Source organism: Athene cunicularia (genome assembly GCF_003259725.1).
Source record: "Athene cunicularia isolate RWA chromosome 3 unlocalized genomic scaffold, athCun1 chr3_part1, whole genome shotgun sequence".
Lineage (NCBI taxonomy): Eukaryota > Metazoa > Chordata > Aves > Strigiformes > Strigidae > Athene > Athene cunicularia.
In genome coordinates, this window is record NW_020799097.1 from 66,592,929 (window position 1) to 66,613,463 (window position 20,535).

At 36.5% G+C, this 20,535-nt stretch overlaps 1 protein-coding gene across 1 annotated transcript in view; it reads right to left on the minus strand.

Annotated features, from left to right (window-relative positions):
* Positions 1-271: 271 nt before the first annotated feature.
* The window catches only part of TMEM181 (transmembrane protein 181), a 26,872-nt gene continuing 6,608 nt past the window's right edge, over positions 272-20,535 (minus strand). The window contains exons 3-19 of the mRNA XM_026844547.1: positions 19,996-20,135; positions 15,393-15,448; positions 14,021-14,111; positions 13,310-13,428; positions 12,105-12,224; positions 9,976-10,056; positions 8,864-8,963; positions 7,977-8,107; positions 7,262-7,353; positions 6,122-6,179; positions 5,359-5,461; positions 5,210-5,261; positions 4,493-4,575; positions 3,309-3,398; positions 1,630-1,696; positions 1,405-1,431; positions 272-726 (exon numbers count right to left, since the gene is read on the minus strand). Of these exons, the coding sequence (XP_026700348.1) occupies positions 648-726; positions 1,405-1,431; positions 1,630-1,696; positions 3,309-3,398; positions 4,493-4,575; positions 5,210-5,261; positions 5,359-5,461; positions 6,122-6,179; positions 7,262-7,353; positions 7,977-8,107; positions 8,864-8,963; positions 9,976-10,056; positions 12,105-12,224; positions 13,310-13,428; positions 14,021-14,111; positions 15,393-15,448; positions 19,996-20,135 (1,489 nt within the window). The 3' untranslated portion in view covers positions 272-647. The remainder of the gene's footprint in view (positions 727-1,404; positions 1,432-1,629; positions 1,697-3,308; positions 3,399-4,492; positions 4,576-5,209; positions 5,262-5,358; positions 5,462-6,121; positions 6,180-7,261; positions 7,354-7,976; positions 8,108-8,863; positions 8,964-9,975; positions 10,057-12,104; positions 12,225-13,309; positions 13,429-14,020; positions 14,112-15,392; positions 15,449-19,995; positions 20,136-20,535) is intronic.

The following is a 20,535-nucleotide window of genomic DNA, read 5'->3' on the forward strand; positions in this document are numbered from 1 at the left end:
TGACTACTTGCACGTATCTTGCACTTACAAATCTGGTAAACTCATTTAAATGAATTTTAAAAATGGTCTTGCATCTATATTGCTTCTTCGAAGGAAGAATTGAAAGCTTGTGTTTTCTTGCATTATAAAAAAAAAAGAAAACCAACCTCTAAAACACTTCATTCCCTGCCTCCAGCTCAAAAGACTAAGGTAGAAAATTGAGAGGGAAATGAGACATTTTGTACAGCACTGGACAATATACAAAAGAGCTAACACAAATGCAACAGATGAATGACAGTATGCTCTACATAATCCTCAAAAAAAACCCCAACCCAAAAAAACAAACATCAAGGAAGCAAATTTAAAATCAGCACATAATCAGTGACACTTCTAAATGGAAATAGACAAAGATTTTAGTCCACAGACAATCCTGCTATCAGACATTTTATAAGACATGTAAAAATTTTGGTTTCTTAAGTTTTCACCACAACCTTTTCAAGCATTCCTTTTTTCAGTTTTAACTTCGTAAACAGAAATAGAAGCAGGTTGTCCTTCCTGGGAGTCAGTGTTCCGATGACAGCAGACTGTAAGGAAGCCAAGGAAGTTTTCCATCTAGGAAAACTCAAAATTGGTTTAATTCCAGCTGAACAAGTTTGTCTACATCAAAATCAATCACTGTCCGATTCCTCTTTATACTTGGCTCTAATAGCTTGGCCGTTCTGAAGTGGCATTTCCTCATAGTCACTCCTGTGAAATAGATAGTTGTTAACACTTCTGAACATGGTGTTCAGAGAGGAAGTCCAAAATAAACAGGAAGTTCTAAACTACACTGAGGTATCAAACTGTTATTTGGGTAAGAAGCTGGTATCTGTTTTCCTCCTTGTGGAGAATATAAACAATATATATGACTTCTCTCCAAAGGATGATGCATAATAAAAGTTATTCCAGTAACTACAAGCCACTTTTCACAAGGATTCATACGGAAGCAAGCTGGTACTACCACTACTTATCCAACTAAACAAAGGCAAGCTATCTCAGACAATGCATGTAGCTAGTCCAGCACAAATCTGGTCAGGTTACTGCAGTATTAATCCCATCCTCACTGTTCCAGACACTGAAGTGTGAAGTGGTGAAAACAAGAGTAGATAATGAATTTTCAGTGTCTAGCACAGAGACATCTTATCAGGGTATGTTTTAAACACTGCTGTAATTCTTATGTCTAGGAAGTTTTGCTAGATTTAATTATTATTTCAGTAAGTGATGGACACTTAAGAAGAGCCATTCTTCCCTGAAGCATTTACATATGAGCTACCTCTTTGCTAACTCGACTCCTGAAATCCTTCCTAGTTTAAAAGGAAGTCCTTTCCTTTCACAGTTCTTGCTGCTTTCACTCCATGACCTACCAGCATCCTAATACTTTCTTACCTGTCTGTATCAGTGTCATGGCAATCCCTTTTAGAAACCAAAAAAAGGAAAAACAAAATAACATATATTCTCATTGCATTTCAGTTTCAGCATAAGGCTATGTTTCTGTTCTTTAGGCAGAATACTTTCATTAAGAACTTACAAATAATTTATTTAATGAATACAGAAAAAACATTACAAAAGACACACCAAAAGTAACTCTCCATAGCTATTTTATAATCTTACCCATAAATCACATCATCATCTGAATCATTCAGCATAGAAAAAGCAGGATTGTCTTTCAACTGTGATTCTGGAAAACACAAATAAGGGTTAATTTATCACATTAAATACAGAAATGAGGCTGGACTTCTAACTCAACACTGCAGAAGACTCGACAACTTCCAAGGCAGTCACGAAACTATATCCAAACAGGAAATCTCTCTAAATTCTTCACCCTTCAGCCACAACATCATGTTATTCGTAAGTGTTAAGGAGATGAAATAACTAGATACCTCATTTTCAGACAGATATTCTCCTTGTTGTCTAAGTGGATTTCCTCCCTTCTGCAGTTTCCTATGTCATATTATTTCAACTTGCACTAAGAGTAATTGTCAGACCTCATTATTCTTAATCATTATTCAAATGTTCATATGTATTTAAAAAGCACAGCCTTCTTTAACTTCTTGGTTATTTCTAAGATACAAATATAGTAGAACAAAGTTGTAATCTCTTGTATGCAGTTATTTTTCATCCTTGAAACAGGTGAAGGAAGGACTTGTACCTTTATGGAGAGATGAAAGGAAACACATACTTTTCATGGGCTATTTATGACAATTCCCTCTACCTTGTTTTAAGGCCTTCATTTCTTGCATGATCTGTGCTGCTTAGCTGCAGTTCATAATTATACACAAGTAAAATTCAGTCCAGCAATTTGCCATAAACATATTTTTCCTGGCAGCTTTTTACTTTCTGCCTTCTATAACCTAATTTTTCTTGCAACTCAACAGCAAGTTTTTAACTTTATCCTCACCCAGCCATTCCTCATCTTTCTTAATGGCAAAATAGCGTTTTTCTGTAACAGTTCCATCCCTCTCAACTCTAATTAGTTTAGAGAAGGGACCAGCTCCACTGTTTAGAGCCTTCCCCCTGTGTACCTCTCAGCATGCAAGATGTGTCTGAACAGGGTGCTAGATAATCTCATGTAGGCTCCCTTTTCCCTCAAGGGTTGGACCAGATGATCTTTCCAGGTCCCTTCCAACCTGGGCTGTCCTACAGTTCTGTATTTTAAACTGAATGCTTAAAGCAGAGAATGCACTCAGTACAAATACTGATTTTACAGATCTTTATCTGTTAAGAGAGAGAGCTAACACTTTATAATCATGTGAGTCAGATTACATCCTCTACGTAAGAATGCAAAACCAGAAGTGCCACTGATTCGGTCCTTTACATGGCCCCTGTGCCACCCTCTCCCCATAGCAAGTTCCCCAAAATCCCTCCCACGTTAGAGATCAGCTGCACTCCTACTTTTTCAACAGCATGGTACCTATTCCAGAGTCCAGTTTGCCAGCATGACAATATATTAACCTTTGTTAGAACAAAGTACAAATGAAGTGTTCTTGCTTCTTAAGGACTGTCTGTGAGTCAGTGCAAAAGTTAGTGCATTATCTGCAAACATCATATTGACTTATCAGCTTGATCTAAGTTCATAAGAATTCGAGTCCAACTAATGAGTTGTGTACATTTTATGTGTTTCTTCATATTTCCAATACTAATTTGCTCAGGAACAGTGCAGCTTCTGCTTACGTTAACTCAAAGTGAATTGAAACAGCAACAAGAAAACCAAGATATACAGATGTTACACAATATCTGCTAATGTGCCAGCTATTGTCATCTAAGTTTGCCGGACAATTGCTTACACTTACCATATAGTGCATTCTTTGAGGGGGAATACACGAAGGCTAAAGTGTAGAGATAAAAGTTCAATAAACCATAAAATGATAAGAATTCCGCTGGTATTAAGTGTCAAGGATATTTCTCAGTACAGCTCCATACATATTAACTTTGGAAACAAGATCCAAACCACAGATAAGCTGCTTCAATGGAAAGAATGTTTACCTTCCTAAAGTTTGAGAGCATGAATGAATAAGCAAAACTGCATGTTTTAAATTCAGTGACATGTACTCAAGCTGTTTTAAGGTAAAGCTCCACTGAAGACAAAGCTTTAACATAAGTAACACTTGCTGAAATAAGGTCTACTCTTGAGTGGTGGAGCGCATGGTAAATTGCATAGTTCTGCCTTCAGTGCTAAAAGCAAGCTGAGTAAGGGGAGTGTTCAGGTGGGGTTGTTTTGTTTATTTTTGAAAAAGGTCTTGCTTGGCACAGCAATTATGAAGGAAGGATAAAGGACTATCTGGAGATAGAACTCTGAAGATGGCTTCTTCCCATCGTTTTGGGAAAACACTAAAGGCTTTACATGCTGTTTTCTACTAGCTCCCAACACATCAGTAATCAGAGCAATTGCAGTCACACAGGCACTTTCAAAAAGTCAAATGAACTAGAATCTCATGATTCAGGTCCAGAAATACAGTTTGCAATCCTGTTGCCAACAGACATCAGAAATAGTCTCTCTCAAGTCACATAAATTCGCTGCTATGACCTCTTCCACATCTAGACTTGGGCCAATACACAAATGCATTTTCAGTGACTTCTAAACTATTAATTTCTCAAATATTTTGGTATGCCCCATGCCAACTGACAGGTAAACAGTAAACTGAATTCATGCAGCAAATACAACCAAATTTGTCACAATAACTTGTTAAAATGACTTGAATGCATGCATATCTAGGCCTTCATTCCTTTTGAAAAGTATCAAATGCAGTTGTGATTTATGTGATGTAAACAAATTAGACTGAAACTGTCTCAGCTCATTATGTTTACAAAGAGTGACTACAAAATGCTGACATAAAATCTCAATCAAAATGGACTAAACTTCAAAATCCCACCTAGAAGTCAAAGGTCTCAGTCCTTAGGTACATAATTTTTAAGTGCCTTCTGCATGAAAACAGATTAACATTCCTACTTGAGCAGTATCACAACGCAAGGATATAATTCTGATAATGAGTCGACAGCTCAGCAACAAAGTTGTCCTGGAGAACTTGTGCTCCAAAGCGTAGGTAGAGTATAACAATGCTGTAGAAAAAAATGAAAGCATATTGGTGTCTTGAGTCTTTAAGCCACAAAACTGAAATGACAGCTTGAGAAAAGAGCACATGAGAAAATAATTATGTTAATTAATGCTGACCATTTATTTTAAGACATATCTGATTTCATCGTTCTAAATTGATAATGATTCTTTTGTGATTAAAGTCAGCAATCAACTGAATAAAGCAGAAAAAAACCCTGAACCATGGTCTACTTCACTCAGATTTCATCCACTACAGACAATTCAAGACTCAAAGTAATCTGAAATAACTGCTTGAAGTGAAGAAGACAGATATTAATAATAATAATAATCTAAGAAACTAGTTCAAAACTTCTGTTTTGACTAAGTAAGGCTTACAAGCTCCAAAAGAGGTGAACGGTGCACTGCAGACCACTCAGCAGTACAGAAAACATCTCTGCTAAGTGAACCTCTAAATCTTTGTGTAAGTTAGCTCTAAAAGCTTCAAGAAAGGTTAAAAAAAAGAGAAATGCTTGCCATTACAATCATATCAAAAGGCATTCCTCAGTTTGACAATTTTATTATCAACAAAATGTATTAAAAGCCCTGAGAAAAAGGTTGTAAAAATTACGGTACTGACAAACGTACTTTGAAAGGCCTTACCTAATGACAAGCACTACAAAGGTTAATGCAGTCAAGAACTTTAACCTGAGATCTGGAAAAGATAGAGAAAAGTCGTTATTAGCAAATTTACACCTATATCTAGGAGAAGCAAGCGTGTCTGGGGAAGAATCAAAAGAAATATTCCTTACCAACATAAGGCATGTTACGAAGTTCTGAACATGCCCTCACTATCAGGAACAAAAGGTAGAGAATGTATGTGGTTGCCACCACAAGGAAGAAGATTTTCATTCCCTAAGAGAAGAGTGTTAGTTTTTATTATTTAACAAGATGTGATCTATTCCTTCTTCTGTCAATATAAATAATTATTACCCAAAGCACAACATGAAGCGGTCCATTTATTCAGGGAAAGTAGGCTCATGAAAGGAAGTACAAACCAACAATGGCTATACATCAAGGTAGGGTTTTCAGGAATGTAAAGAAAGGATGTTTAATAGAAGTCATAATTTTGTTCACAGTGAGCTGAATCTCAATGATTTTCTAAAAACACAGCTCCTGAGGACAATACAAGGACCCATACAAACCAGATCTTCCTTTACAAGAAAGCCTGAAATTAACTAAGACAGAGGATCTTGGCAGGAGTAAAGACATACAAAGCTGACTTCATAAGATCCTTAACAAATTTTCTTTCTATCCCAACAGTCATGAGTCCATGTGTAAACCTGTGGTGTTGAGTCTCCAGATTTGCAAGACAATTTTCTCATTGGGATGGAGCTCAGTATGGCCTGTGCATGATTTAAAGCAAAATTAAAAGCACCCTAGTAGAATAAGACCATCTGACCAGCATTTGCTATTGCCTAAATTGTGTTAGAGATCTTAATAGAAAAACCCCACCTCCTTGTATTGCCTAACTCCATCTGACAATTTAATAGCAAGAAAACATTTCTGACTTACCTGGAAATTACCTGTGTCAACCCTGTATTGATATGTAGGATCATGTACTTCATTAACACTAGAAAAGATTCAAAAGGAAAAAGTGGTACTTAGATTGTTACAAAAGACAAGGTCAAAAAGCTGTACTGATCAAGAAACACATTAACAAAGAAAAGATTTAAAGTTACTACACAGAGTTTATAACTAAAGATTTTGGCTATATAAACTGGGGTAATGCCATTGACTCCAGTGGAGTCATGACAATGTATAGTACATAACATCCTCCTTCACCCCAAACCCAATTTTGAAGGAATAGGAGGATTTCAGTTGTCAGCATGTCTAATCTCCCCACTTATTTTTTAGAAAATGTATAATCATCTAAATTCCTATAAGCTTTCAGGATTTAGTGTTTAAATTTTACCCTTGGTGATAAGAATTATACTTAAGAAGTGACTGTGATATAAGTAAGCCCTTGCCTCATAGCCATTCTTCTTATAAGGCACTAGCATGAGCATTTCCTGCAACTGCACTGCTTTCAACAATGTACAATGGCATGGAGAAGGCCAGAAGGTATCTTCCTTCTGAGAAGGCAAATAAGAGGCAAACGCTTGAGACTAAAACAGTTTAGAAACCACAGATGTACCAAACCGAGAAAGTTGTCTGTGTGGGGAATAGTGACACCTTTATGTTAACACGACAAGTTGGAAAAAAAGAAACAAGCAAAATAAAGAACTGAGTTTTGAGGAGAGAGAGCGTAACTTGAGTAAGCAGCATCAATACCAGTTGTGCAGGTTTACTAGTTGAGAAACTTGGGTCAAGCTGTGTAATAGTTAACTACAGAGAAACTGTTGCTTCAAATACTAAAAGATAATTGGGACTTAGTGCTAGAGGGAGTATTGTAAGGAGCCATAACATACTGACAAAATAGTCATTTCTAGATCTCACTCTGATTTATAAAATTACATACTACTAGATCATCCATGGGGAATTCTGTTTTCAAATCAGTCACAATTTGCAAAACAGAAAGATGTAAGAATTTGATCTCCATTCCTATATAAGAATCAGAGCATTAAGAAACAGTTTCCACTAATTATAAACCATCTTCTCATTCTTTTAACACTCTCAGCTCATTACTTTTGCACTAAATATTAAATTACTTACGTTTGCCATATTCCCAGTGTAACAGAGGCCAACCACAGTAGTCCAACAATAAAGAATTTGGGCAGATAGAAAGTTAAGCACTTCCTTTCTCCCTGTTGAGAAAACAACAGTAGGGTGAAGGAGTGAACCCACATTTGAGATTTCATTCATTCTTGACAGAATAAAACAACTATCATCTCTGTTTCATTCAACATGAACTAGATTAAGAGACTTGCCATATTTTTAACCTGCACAGGTGATTACAGAAGACATAAAATTGCATCATCATTTGTGTTAATAAGATGCCATAGATTTGGAGCATCCTATTTATAAGGTCCCACATATTTCACTGATATTGCAAATACAGAAATATGCTCCAGAATTCATATTTATCTTATGCACTATTTTAAAGTGGTTTAAAAAACAATCAACCACCATATACAACAGGAAGACCCTTCAAGCAAGAACAAAGCATAATTGCATCATAGATCTGAAGAGTGGCTTGCAATAGTTCAGAGTGGACTGTCCTGTCTATCTCATATAGGCACAGTAGCATCAAAACAAGCTACTTCACAAATCATTTTAACCCCAAAGCTTCATGTGTCACACTGTACTTCAGGAATAAAATAAATGTCTCTTTTTATAGAAATTTGGTTTCATTTTTGTCACCTTTTGAGAGAATTGAAAAAACAAGTACTGCTTTCTCAATAAGTTGTAGATAATATTGCACCCTTACCTGTACTCTTATACCATGATAGACGCAAAGCCAGAACAACAACAATGCACACAGAAACAGTGACTGGAATAGATCATCCAGCATTCCAGGAAACCAGCTGTTCACCAGAAAAGAAAGGGGGAAAAATGGATCTGTAATAAAACAAGAAAAAAAAAAAGTTAAACAGAGGGGAAAAAGCACGCTTTCCCATTATGAAAAGTAAAACAGAATGTATATTCAGAGGAATAGAAACCCCAAGATTTTTCAAATTACACCAGTAAATGAAGTTTGCTGTATTTTACAAAGAAAATGGTGCCTCCAGCAGCAATCCTCTGTGTTGTACAAATCATCTGAAATGGTTGCCAACATTTCTAGAAGATTTCATGTTTTATTAGACTTTCTACTAAACCACTGTTCTTGGTGATGACCTAAAAAATTGTCATAGAATAACTGAAAGGCAAATATTATTTTGGTACTGCTAGAGTGTGCTAGAACAATGTGGTTTACCAGACTAAAAGTAGTGTCCACTTGTAACTAAAGTGGGAGTATCTGAAAAATGCAGAAGTAAGACTTAGCAGGCAAACACAGGAATTACATTTACATGTCACTCTATGACAGATTCAGTATGGTTGCAGCCACCTATTCCAGTCAGAGCTTTAAACAAATAGAGCTGCAATTCACATGACTGAAAAGAATGAAATCCACTTACTCATTATGCCCTGGAACTTGATACACTTTAAAAGAGTTGGGTTTTTTTTTAATTTGTTTTCTGAAACCTTATAAAGAGCTGCTTGTAAGTTCAAGGCCAAATTCCACTTTGACTTCTCTATCTCTCTTTCATGCTCTTTTTTTGTTTTTTGGTTTTTTTTAAGAAAGGAGCTTTTCTAAAAATTCCAGGATGTAAATACCATTGTAAAGTAGCAGGAGGGGAAGGAGAATGGACATCCATTTCTGTTCAATACCCCAGTCTCTCATGGAGAATTTCCGAAGGGAATGTGCAAACAGACACTATAAAACAACAACAAAACCAACAATTTGTAAGGAAGGAATACAGCCTTAATGGTTTCACCAGAGTAAAGAGATAACACCGCACATTGCAAAGGCTATTTCACGAGGTCTTTGCTACTGAGAACACTGTAACAGGAACCACATCTCCTAGCTTCTACTTCTGCTTCAAGTTTGCTGCCTTACCCCAATGCAAATTACTTCCTCTCTCAACCAAACAGGGAAGAAAACCAGCAAGTAACATGCAAATCAACAACACATGAAAAAACGTTGCCTAATTACTGGTCACACATTACCAACAGCTTCCACTTAAACTCACTTAAAAAAAAAAAGTATTCTATATCACATTCACAGTTACCTGCTAAGTGACATCACCTATATGAGAAAAATGCTGTGCAAGTGTTCAGTGCTTTAGTGTCCTTATTCGAAAATTCTGCATTTTAGATTTTATGTTGGTTTTTTTTGGTTTTTTTTTCCAAATACCTTCTTTCCAGGGGCCAAACCAGGTGGGAGGGGAGACATAATCTAAATCACTGCATAATTTAGGTTGTGAGGGACCTCTGGAGGTATCTGTCACATCCTTATGCTCAGGGCAGTGACAACTTTAAAGTTAGATGAAAGTCATATTCAGCCGAGTTTTGCTCATTTTCAGAGACAGAGCGCCCACACTCTGGGTATCCTATTTCAATGTCTGAGCCTACGTGCACTGCAAAAATATTTTTTCTAGCATCTAATCACAATTTCCTTTGCTTAAGCAAAATTCTTTCTGTTCAATTAAAAATTAGAGTTGAGGAAAACAAGTTTTTCCATTTATCCTATTTTCTTAATGTCCCTTCAATACTACTTGTAAAAACATAAAAGCAGCAACTGCATAAGTATTTTAGAAACAATTTTTAAACCCATTCAGTGATATCTCAGCTCTGCTGCCTGGGGTTAAGTTACTAAATGGTACTACAGAGCAGTGTTATCAGCTGTGTACACAATATACTCCAGGAAAACAGAAACAAAATCTTACCGTGACCATAAAAGTAAGAACTACAAAGACAAATCGGAACCATATTTCCACTTGTGAAAAAGTTGGATTGTAGGTCTTCCACTACAAGAAAACAGAAGTAGCCCAACAAACAACGTTTTGACAGGGTACAGATGACATCAATAATTAACACTTTCTGAAGATACTGATTCTCACTTTCTGAAGATACTGATTTTCTGAAGATACAAGATTCTCTTGCTTTTCAAAATTTAAAGGTATAACCAAATTCCACCATGTCACCATGGAAAGACAAAGATAAATTCACAGCTATAAGATTATCTGATGAAAAGATAACCAAAGCAGCCTAACATCCTTGCTTCTCTCTTTTATCCTGCCACCTTGTAACATACTCAGTGAGGTGTCGTATGTTAAAGCAATTCTCAGGAAAAAAAGGGTATCTTTCATTAATTTCAATTGCACTTTCTTTCAAAGTTTGTATGCCAGTAATGGAGTAAATCCAGTATGTTCTTCTTTATTACCAAGGTCAGATATATAAATTGATTACAAAGAGGCTGATAAGGTACAGGCATGCTTCCTGTAATGGTTTTGTTTTCTTAAAGCTTATTCTCTTATTTCAGAAGAGGGAAAAAGAAAATCATGTAAGGGAAGAATAAAAGGGCTAACCAGAAATAAAGAACTTTTTTCACAGCTTAAGGAGGAAAAGCTCCTTTTCCTCTAATTATAACATGCCAGTTTGTAGAAACTCTGCTCTGTTGACAATTTCTCTCCTACCTGGCATGCTTCTCTTTTGAAGCCACTTTTGAAATGTATGCTCTGCCCATCTGAACAAGAAGCTTTACATTTCAATGTATAAAGTATGTCAAACTCTGTCTTATATTTTTAAACTGTAAATGCACAATTAAAATTATATGTAAAGAATCCCATTATACAAAAGGCAATCTGTGATTTTAACTGGGATCACCATAAACCACTGTAATAATGAAATAAATTGACAATTTTAGTTGCTGTGGGAAAGCAGGGCTTTAGGTTCAGGATTTTTGGGGTTTGTGCACAGGTCTGTCTTAAAGGCAGCCTGCAAAGCAAGATAATAAACTGTACAACTATAAATGCTCCAACACTTTGTCATGTTTGAAATCTGGAACTGAGCAAAGGGTTTGTGAGTTTGGGGTTTTTTTTTCCCCTTAAAGCTCATTTTTGATCATATGCTTTATGCACTAGAAGATTAGAAATATTAATATTCAGAAAGTTAATTTAGTATATAAAAACCACTTCTGCTTTACGGTAAGATTTTTGCTTGCTACCTGCTCTGATATACCGAAAGTTGCATACAGGTAGAATATACCATAATAACCTGCATTATAAATTTGGCTTAGTTCCATTTCCTTCCAATGCAAAAATGTTTCTAAATTTCTTTCTGGAGCCAATCAGCACACACAGATGATGTAACTGTTTTATAAGCAATATTTAGCACTACAAACGGAGCTAGTCATTTCACTAGGGGTTATTTTAGTGAATTATTTTATTAGCCTGCTTATTTTAGCTGAATAAACATTTTTTCCCTTCCTGATAAGCACAGTAAAAAAATTTCTTCATTTTTCTTGGAGTTTGTTAAATCTTTCTAGCCCACGCATTTGTGAAGTCTGGAAAAATCTTGCTAATTCAGATACACCTACTGGAAAGGCTGAAAAAGATACCATGCTTTAGAGAGGCAACATCTCTATAAGCAAAGGCAGAAAACTGGATGTTCTAGTCTAGCTTGCCTACTGTTAAAAATATCTCCCAGGAATTAGACTAAATTTATCTGTTCCAGAAAACAGCATTAGCAGTTCTAAAAGAAAAATCTTTCCTTATAGAGTTAAAAAAATTGGCCTAGACCCTTATTAATTGCAAATGTTATAACAGTTCTGACATTAGCAGTGACAGAAAAATGAATCATACATATTTATCTTCAAAAATAACTTTTTATTAAAGTTAAAGCAGACTTCTACAGCATTAGTAATTAAAGTTTAGCAAATTAAATTATTAATTAATCATACCTATGTATGTTTATCTTCAAAAATAAGATAACTTTTTATTAGAGGTAAAGCAGACTTATACGGCATTAATAATTAAAAGAGATTTATTTTGCTAGCATAAAATTTTATACTTACTGTGAAAGTAATATTCTGGATGGTGTAAGTCAACTTATTTAAATCTTCAAAGCTAACAAATACGTTGTACTGAGTATAGTTCAGGTAGCCAAGGTGAGCAACAATGATTTCACTGCATTTCTGTGAACACATACAGTGAATAGTATGTAAAAGCCTTCAATTTATTCCAAAATATGCACTTAGTATAGGTTGGAGAACTTGTTTCTAATGGCCATATATTGATATTTATTCTTGATCAGTCAGAATAAAGCTCAAACAAGACCCACAGATAAAGCATTTCTTGAAAGATAGCAGAAATCGGTAAAGTCAGTCAGCAGGATCAAAGGTTGAGCCAAAAAACAAGGCTAGTTTTTCACTTAAACTGGTGAAAGCAACTGCTTGCAGCACCAGGAAGGATCTGAGTGACTCTGTCAGTCAAGCTTTAGGTCATCGGATTGTGAGATGGGGTTATCTTGTACTAATTCATTTCTAAACGTTAACAGGATGAAAAAGAAACTCAAGCATATTGCTCTCTTGCCTGTGTGTAATTAAAGGTAACGGAACACTGTTCATTAATTCCTAAAGATTTCATATAGATGCATTTATATATATAAAAAAACCATCTTATTTACTCTATATGCTTATCACAAAAAAACTTCAGCTATGCCCTTCCCTAAAGGACTTGCATTTGGAGAAGCTGTTTTGGATGTCCTTAAGCTTAAAAATTTCAGTGAAAATTATACTAGAATCTCCAAGCCTTAAACGTTTCTTCACAGGTGGCAAGAAACTTGGCTTTTTCAGAACACAGATGCCAGCTGATTTCAACCAGACTCCCTGCTAGGTGTTGGAGGAGAATTTTTCTCTCCTCTGGAGCCCTATATCCAATCTTCTACCTCAATATCCCTTTCTTCAGTACTGCTAAATTTGTTCAGATGACTAAGCAGGACACATTGCTTTGCTGACAGAAAGCTGCTCTAACAAGAAAGAGGGGTCTTTAAGAGGTAGACACAAGTCATAGAAGTAAACAGAAAAACGCAGATAGGTAGGTATCTCGGTCAGCATTGCTAGCTAGACTGCAATTATAAACAAAACTGTATTCTGGATTCTTTCCCGAGATGTGATTAACAGACATATTCTTCTCATTTGCAACATAAGGTAACATGCAATGCACGCAAATAGATTTAAAGGAGATGTACTGCATCAGTTTTGTTTAAGTAAGCACATACTTGTGCACAACTGAGTAATCTTGTCCGATTGTGAACTTGATTATTAACATATGGTGTGCTTCCATCCTTCACCACCCCAAGTACTTTGACTGTCATCGTAACATTCTTTTTGAGGGATACTGTAATTAAAAGAGAAAACGTTAAGCTATTGCTACAACACAAAAATGAAATCTCAAATAGAGTCTCAAATATAGTTTAAAACACATATAATATCCTATGATTACTCAGTTATTCAGTTATACTTTACTGGAGTAGAGGTCCAACATATATAAATAAAAAAAAAAAATCACAACCTTTTTATTTATATACTTGGGCAGTAAGTCCCAAATGCCCTGTACTGAATCTTGACAGATCAAGTTACTAATAAGAGTGTTTACAGGGAATTTTTATTGAAAAATGAATATCCTTACAATCTACACATCTAATTCCCCCCAAAAATTAAGGAAGAGAGACACAGATTGTCTAGATACCACTGCTTTCACAGAAATAACAAATCACTTATCCCATATACCTGTTGTTTCCAGTTCTCAAGATCAGTGCTGTCCATGTCTTCACTGGGGGCAGGGGGTGGAGGGGGAGAAAATGTATCAGAGGAAAAACCCACCAACCATAGCCAGAAAGCAATAGGATCACAAATGTGACAGACAAAATACAAAGATACAATATAAAGGTTGCTACAGCTGTTTCCTGAGAATTAGGTAAGATTCTCACCATCGTGCTGATCCAACTCAACTACGCAGGTCAGCCACAGCTGTTGATTGTAAGTAGACAGTGGTGGCGAACTTAAATTAAATGGCTTCAGCTGTAAAAAACCCACAAGGTTAGCACCAACCATTATTCCATTACGTGACATATCTGCAGTTATAATGATGAAAAGCATGTTAATTATATCTGTGACAATATTTTGGGGAAGAGATTTAATATGTGGACAGTAGGATAAGTGGCTCAAATATAAGCCTTCCAGAGAAGCAGCTTAAACAGCCCACATATTTTGCACAGCACTGAAGTAAGGAAAGGTACAACTAGTTAAAGCACATAAAAGCAGCAGCAATAAAACAAAAAAGTTCAGATATGAAAAACAAAATCCTGAGACCCAGTCTGCAAATAAAGTAATTTCTCGCACTTAACATCAGAAGTCAGATTTGTGACCCCTCATCTACTACTACACAGTTTTAAACCTGTTCAACTATAATTATGAACACAAGTATTTTCCACTAGGCTTTCTAAAAATCCCACATTCATCTCAAAAGCATGGAAGATATCATTAACAGATAAAACCCACATGCAGGAAAGACTTCTCTTATTTGATATAAAAATATGCTTTTTTAAAACCCACCCACAATACAGTACCAATCCAAATATATATAGGTGACTTAACAGACCAAAAAAAGATAAATATTCCAGTGTATTTAAAGAAAATTTGCTTGGAAAAAAAAAATCAAATCAACAAAACCTTTTTAGCACTTTCAAAAAAATTACTTTAGATATTGGGTTGACAACAAAGAGCTAGACAGAAATAAAAATGCAAGAACTGAGAATCAAAATATGACAGCTTTCAAGAAAACAAATGTGAAGGTTCATGTTAGGAAGCCAGATCCCATGTCTTGGTCAGGTGACAGTGAACAATTAACAAGAAAAAGAAATATTCCTTCCCAGTTGACAGGAAGATTACAAGAGTGATACCATTAGTTGCCACTGAGAGCACTGGTTTTCAGTTTAAGTTTTCAGTTTCTATTTCTGGACCCCTTACAAGAATCTCCAACATGAACTCACCAGGGAATCCTATCAATGCTCAGGTGTTAATTTATCAGAAACTACTGTGCAGACACATCAAAGAATTCTCTACCTTACCTGCTCACAAAAGTAAGAGACTAGAAATTGCTGCTGGGCCACTCAGGAAATAACATAGTGGTAGTACAATATTGCACGTTCAATTTCAAACTGGAAAGCACCATGTGGCCAAGAAGTTTTCCAGTAAAAACTTAAAGACTTAAAATAGTTGGGGGGAAGGAGGGGATTGTTTAACATTACTGACATCAAATAAAGTAATTCATGTAATCCAATAGTATTTATTAACTCTTACCTTTAGGCTGTTATTTAAATCAGTTCTTGCTACAGAAGTTTCAATTACATTAGGACCTATAAATTATATAAGAAGGAAGAAAAGAGAACAATATTGAAGCATGCGTATTACTGATAAGTAACAATGTAAATATAAAATACCTCCCTGCAAAGCAGGTAAATAGTATCCCCCTTTTCAGATGTTTCATCTGAAGGGTAAATCACTTAGATGTTTCAATATCATTAATAAACTTGGCCTGAATGTTCCTTTAAACTCCTCTGCCACAATATTCCTAGGCATGATTAAATAGGAAGTAAATTATAAAACAAGAACTCCATGGCAGAAGCCCTACATGTGTACTCTAAACTACTACTACAAACCACACAGTACTTTTCCCAAGCTAAGCAGTAGACTGCAGCCATGAAAGTAACCCAGCTACAGGAAAAGCTAGCTAAGCACCCACGACACTGTTGTTAACAGCAACTTGAAGCTCAACAACGGCTGCAAAAACCACATGAAAACCCAGCATATTTAATTGCACTATAAAGTTTCTATAGCCAAACTGCTACCATTAGCTGATTTACAGAGAGTATAGCGTTCATAATGCATTGCACTCAACGCTCAGGTACCAGGGCAAACACATCCCATTGTATTGGAGTTCACGATGCTGATGCCTTTTTCTGTACGTGTAGTGTACTTGCATGTACAATCACAATAACAGCACTTTCTGGCTAGTGCTGGATTTTTGTCACATATTGGTCTGTTCAAGCCAAGATACCCATATGTTTGTTTAGGAGCAGTTCTCAGTCTACTCAGATTGGGCCTCTCCTTTTCTACAGAAATCTGGGGTGATAATATATTACATGTACCATCAAATAAATAAATATAACTGCATAAAAGTTCTATAAACAATTTATCCTAAAACAGACAATCCATTGAATCAATGGAGTTTCATGTCCAACTGTAGTGGGAGACTCTGAGCTCGCTATCAGACTTTTTATGTCACCATTCCTCCAATCATTCTGGTTACAGACATACACACTTAACACGTACTGATCAACTGCATCCACCCACTCATGCTCTACCTCTAGTTCTGTATGCAGTAAATGTGAAGCAATAAAATCATAATTTAGGTTAGAGGAGACTTCCAGAGGCCATCTAGTTCACCCTCTCATTTAATTAGACCAGGTTGCTCAGGGCCATGTCCAGTCAAGTCTTGAACATCCCTAAGGACAGAGGCTCCCACAACCTCCATGAGCAGCCTGTTTCAATATTTAACCACCCTTATGGTAGGAAAATTTTCCTAATATATAACTGGAATTTCTTGTGTTCCAGCTTGTCTCAGAGAAGAGTCCAGCTCCATCTTTTGTATATCCTGTAGACAGCAATACAGTTTCACCTTAGCCGCATTAGGTATGTAAGAACACATGGTACTGGGGAGAAGAGGAATGAATGTGTGTATGTACATACACAAAAGGACTAAACCAGAAAAATGAAAGCAAAGAGTAGGAAAAGGTCTGTATCTACATACAGGGGTATGAATAAACACAGAGGAGATGTATAGCAGGTAGGGACACAGGCAGGACATGTATGTGTGTATTTGGGTCACTCTAGAAGCTTCCCAGTCACAGTGAGATTTCTCTGTCCAAATGGTCTCTCCCCTTATGTATTTGGTCTGGCAATTTAATATAATTTATTAATCCTCAAAATATGCTGTTTCAGCCACAAATTTCACACTAAAAAAAATTTTCACAAAGACCATGGACTTCAAAGTTAGTACAGAGAAACAATGGAAAAGAAGGAAATTTATAAATGAGCAGCATGGGATCATTCTGTGCAAGAAGTATTTTAGGTTAGTTGTCATGACAGCTCTAAACATGCAGCATTGCTTGGGCTTCTACAACCACTCTAAATACAATATTAACTATCTTAGAGACTTTAAACAGAAAAATTAAGAATTTCACCCATCACACTCAAAGCCTCATATTAGAATTACAGTTCAACTTCACTAACAGCCCCCCCTTATAAAGTCAGTTCTGCATCACCGAACTTTTCAGTTCTGAAGTACATATAAACAGGGCAGATTTTTGGAAAGCATTTTTGTTTTGAAAAGCATAATTCAATGTCAGTAAGTGCTCACAGTTGATAAGTCATCATATTTCAGTAATTAACTCTTAGCAACAGAATGAGCCTTTTTAAAAAGGTTTTTCTTTTACCAGAAGATATGAACCAATATTGGGACACAGGGATCATAGCCCCAGTTTTTAAGAGAAGCAACCAAAAAAATAATGAGATTCTGCTGCTGTAACTGCTACTCCTATAGCAAGAAATATATTAAAGCTTTTTAAAGCAACTGACAAAAACAATGCTGTGGTCATATTTTTTAAAAATTGTCATTAGATTACACGGTTATTGTTTTTCTTTTAGTCTTGCTCAGTTAACAGAATCACATCTGAAAGCAAAGAATCACCCTGGCGTGGTGAACAGGAAAACTGCACAGGTACAGAAAATGAGCTCTACACTTTGAATTTTCCTTGCATTTGTCTCACCCCGAAGACACACTGGGAAAAGGGAAAGTAATTTAGGAAAGAAACCCCAAGCCTGCATCTTGGGTTACAAGAACTGAAGAGCAACAGCCACTTCAGATTAAACTGTCTTGTTTTCTCATATGAGAAGCAAGACTTCTGCTAGGCTTCCCAAACCACAGATAGAGATGTTGAGTATGGACAATAGCTATTCAAGTAGCACAGAAAATATGAATGTATCTCCCACTTTTTCATTTACTTAGTGGGTTTGTTGAGTTTTGCTCAGATCGCACCCTTTAAAGAGGGAGGACTCTATTGTTAGGGCCCCTCCCTCTATTCACAGGAAGCAAGGAGCTGTCAACAAGAAAAACATCACAGTTAAGTGGGTCTCCTCCCAAGGTAAACAGCATTCTTTTAAAAATAATTAAGTTGTAATAATGAACTGTGTTCACACTTTGTCACAAAACTATCCATCAAACCAATCCTACAAAGACAAGAATTCCACAGCCATGCTCGTTCGGGAAGGGGATCACAGGTGAGCCCTGGGACCCCAGCAGGGTACAGATGACCAAGCGTTGTTGCTTACAGCAGCCAAGCGCCCTGGACCAAAGGCAACCACATCACCAGACCACTCTGCATGCAGATGCAATACAACACTCCAACACAGCTCTCTTTCAGGTTCTGCTACCAATAGAGAATGAAATGCTCAGTTTTCTCTTTCAGGAGCACTGCCTTTAGCCTAGTCTTATGTAAAACTTGCATTTCTTGCAACTGGGCAGTATAAATACACAACTATAAATATGATTCCCTTTTTAAGCCAAATGACACTAAATTAAGCAATTCCAGGTTTGTTTTTTTCCTTTATCATCCATATGAAACGCATTTTCGTAAATGTATTTATATGGTATTTTAGTGGCCAAATAATGCCCTTCAGCATCCTTAGGCAAGTCACAGGAGTATCAGTGGTTAATCTTTATGAACTGAAAGCCTGTTTGGACCTTAGGCTGCTACAATAAATCAAACAGCAGGAAAGAAGGTTTTATTTCACAGACAAATTTTATTATTTAATGCTATTATGAAGAATGTACTGCCTACAAGGCACAGATGGGCACAAAAAGCCCAAACAGCTGCCTCCAATTAATCCTGCCTTCTTTCCAAGGCAGGCAGGAGTGGATGAGTCTCAGGCCTGGGCAGCCAGTCTCATTCTAAAGGAAGTGAAGGACAGGGCAGAGGTAGAAACAGACAGGTAATGAGGTGTCAGAGAGCAGCACAGGAGAGCACAGCGTGACATGGAAATAAGCTGTAAACTTCGGGGAGCTGGTAACGACCTTAAATAATTCTTACATGGGGGGCAGGTTGCTTAATGAGTCTCTCCTTTCCCCTCTCCCTGTCTGTCACTTCTGTGCGACATCAGCTATCCTGACAGCAGAGTATTAGCTTATTAGCACTCCAGTGACAGCATGCTGACTTCTTTTTTCAAGTACATTTTAGACCTCAAAAAGCTCTCTGGCATGAAATACAGGCTCCCACGCTTTCCATCTGCCTAATGACACACTGCATCTTTGTCGAACAGACTTCCACAAATCTCTCTGATCTCCAGGATAAGTATCCAGGCACTAGTGCTTGGCTTCCCAAAGGTCTTTGAAACTAGAGACCTAAGCTCATATATATTCGACAAGAGAAGTTCACATTTTTACATTACTAAAATATTTTATATTTCTGTGGCATTTATCACCCAATCATTTAGAAAGCTTTCCAAACAGTTATCAATTTCCTCACAGGAAATCCAGCACCACCATTTTACAGATTGAAATGCATAGAAGAAAATTAATGTAGCAGTCTGCTGAAAAATTGCATTACGGTGAGGCTGGTTTTGTTTTACTTTACTGACTCTCCCCTGCAAAGTGGTTGCAAATACCAAATCTGTGTAGGTAGTACTCCTATAAAAATAAGATGGAAGAAACACTTCCCCCTCCCTGTCAAAAGTAATGCTTCCTCAGACATCTCAGGGGCTGTAAGCTTATTAGCATTTAAATACATCTGTAAATACCAACAAAGCCTACAAGAACTGTAATCTTTTAAAAAGACAACATCCTTACCTGCTATTCCTATGAAGACTGTCAGACCAAAACAAACAAAGAATACTACAAAGACCAGAACAAAATGTCGTTTGGACAGCGTATATAATCGCATCGGTGCCAGCCTGCAGGAAGCAAAAGAAAGCAGAGAATTAATTAGCTGTCAGTCATATTTCTAAAGGGAGGGGAGGGGAGGAGAGGGGGAAAGACCCTGTTCATTCCTCCACAAAGAAAATTAAACCAAACTCTGAGGTAACATTCCATGCCCCAAAATGTATTAATTTTGCCCATTCTTTTTATGCTAGCATTTTCTATTGTCCTAAGACTTGAGCAAGAGAAAGCATTTCTTAGAGGAAGAAAAAATGACATTTTTTTAGTTTATACATTAATAATTTAAACTTCCAAGATACCATGTCTACTGCAATAACAGCTTAACCTACAAGGATTGACGTCATCAACAACTCAGTTACCTGTACAGGATCTTGATGAGTTTTCTACACCATATATATATATATATATATATATATATATATATATATATATATACACACACACACACAC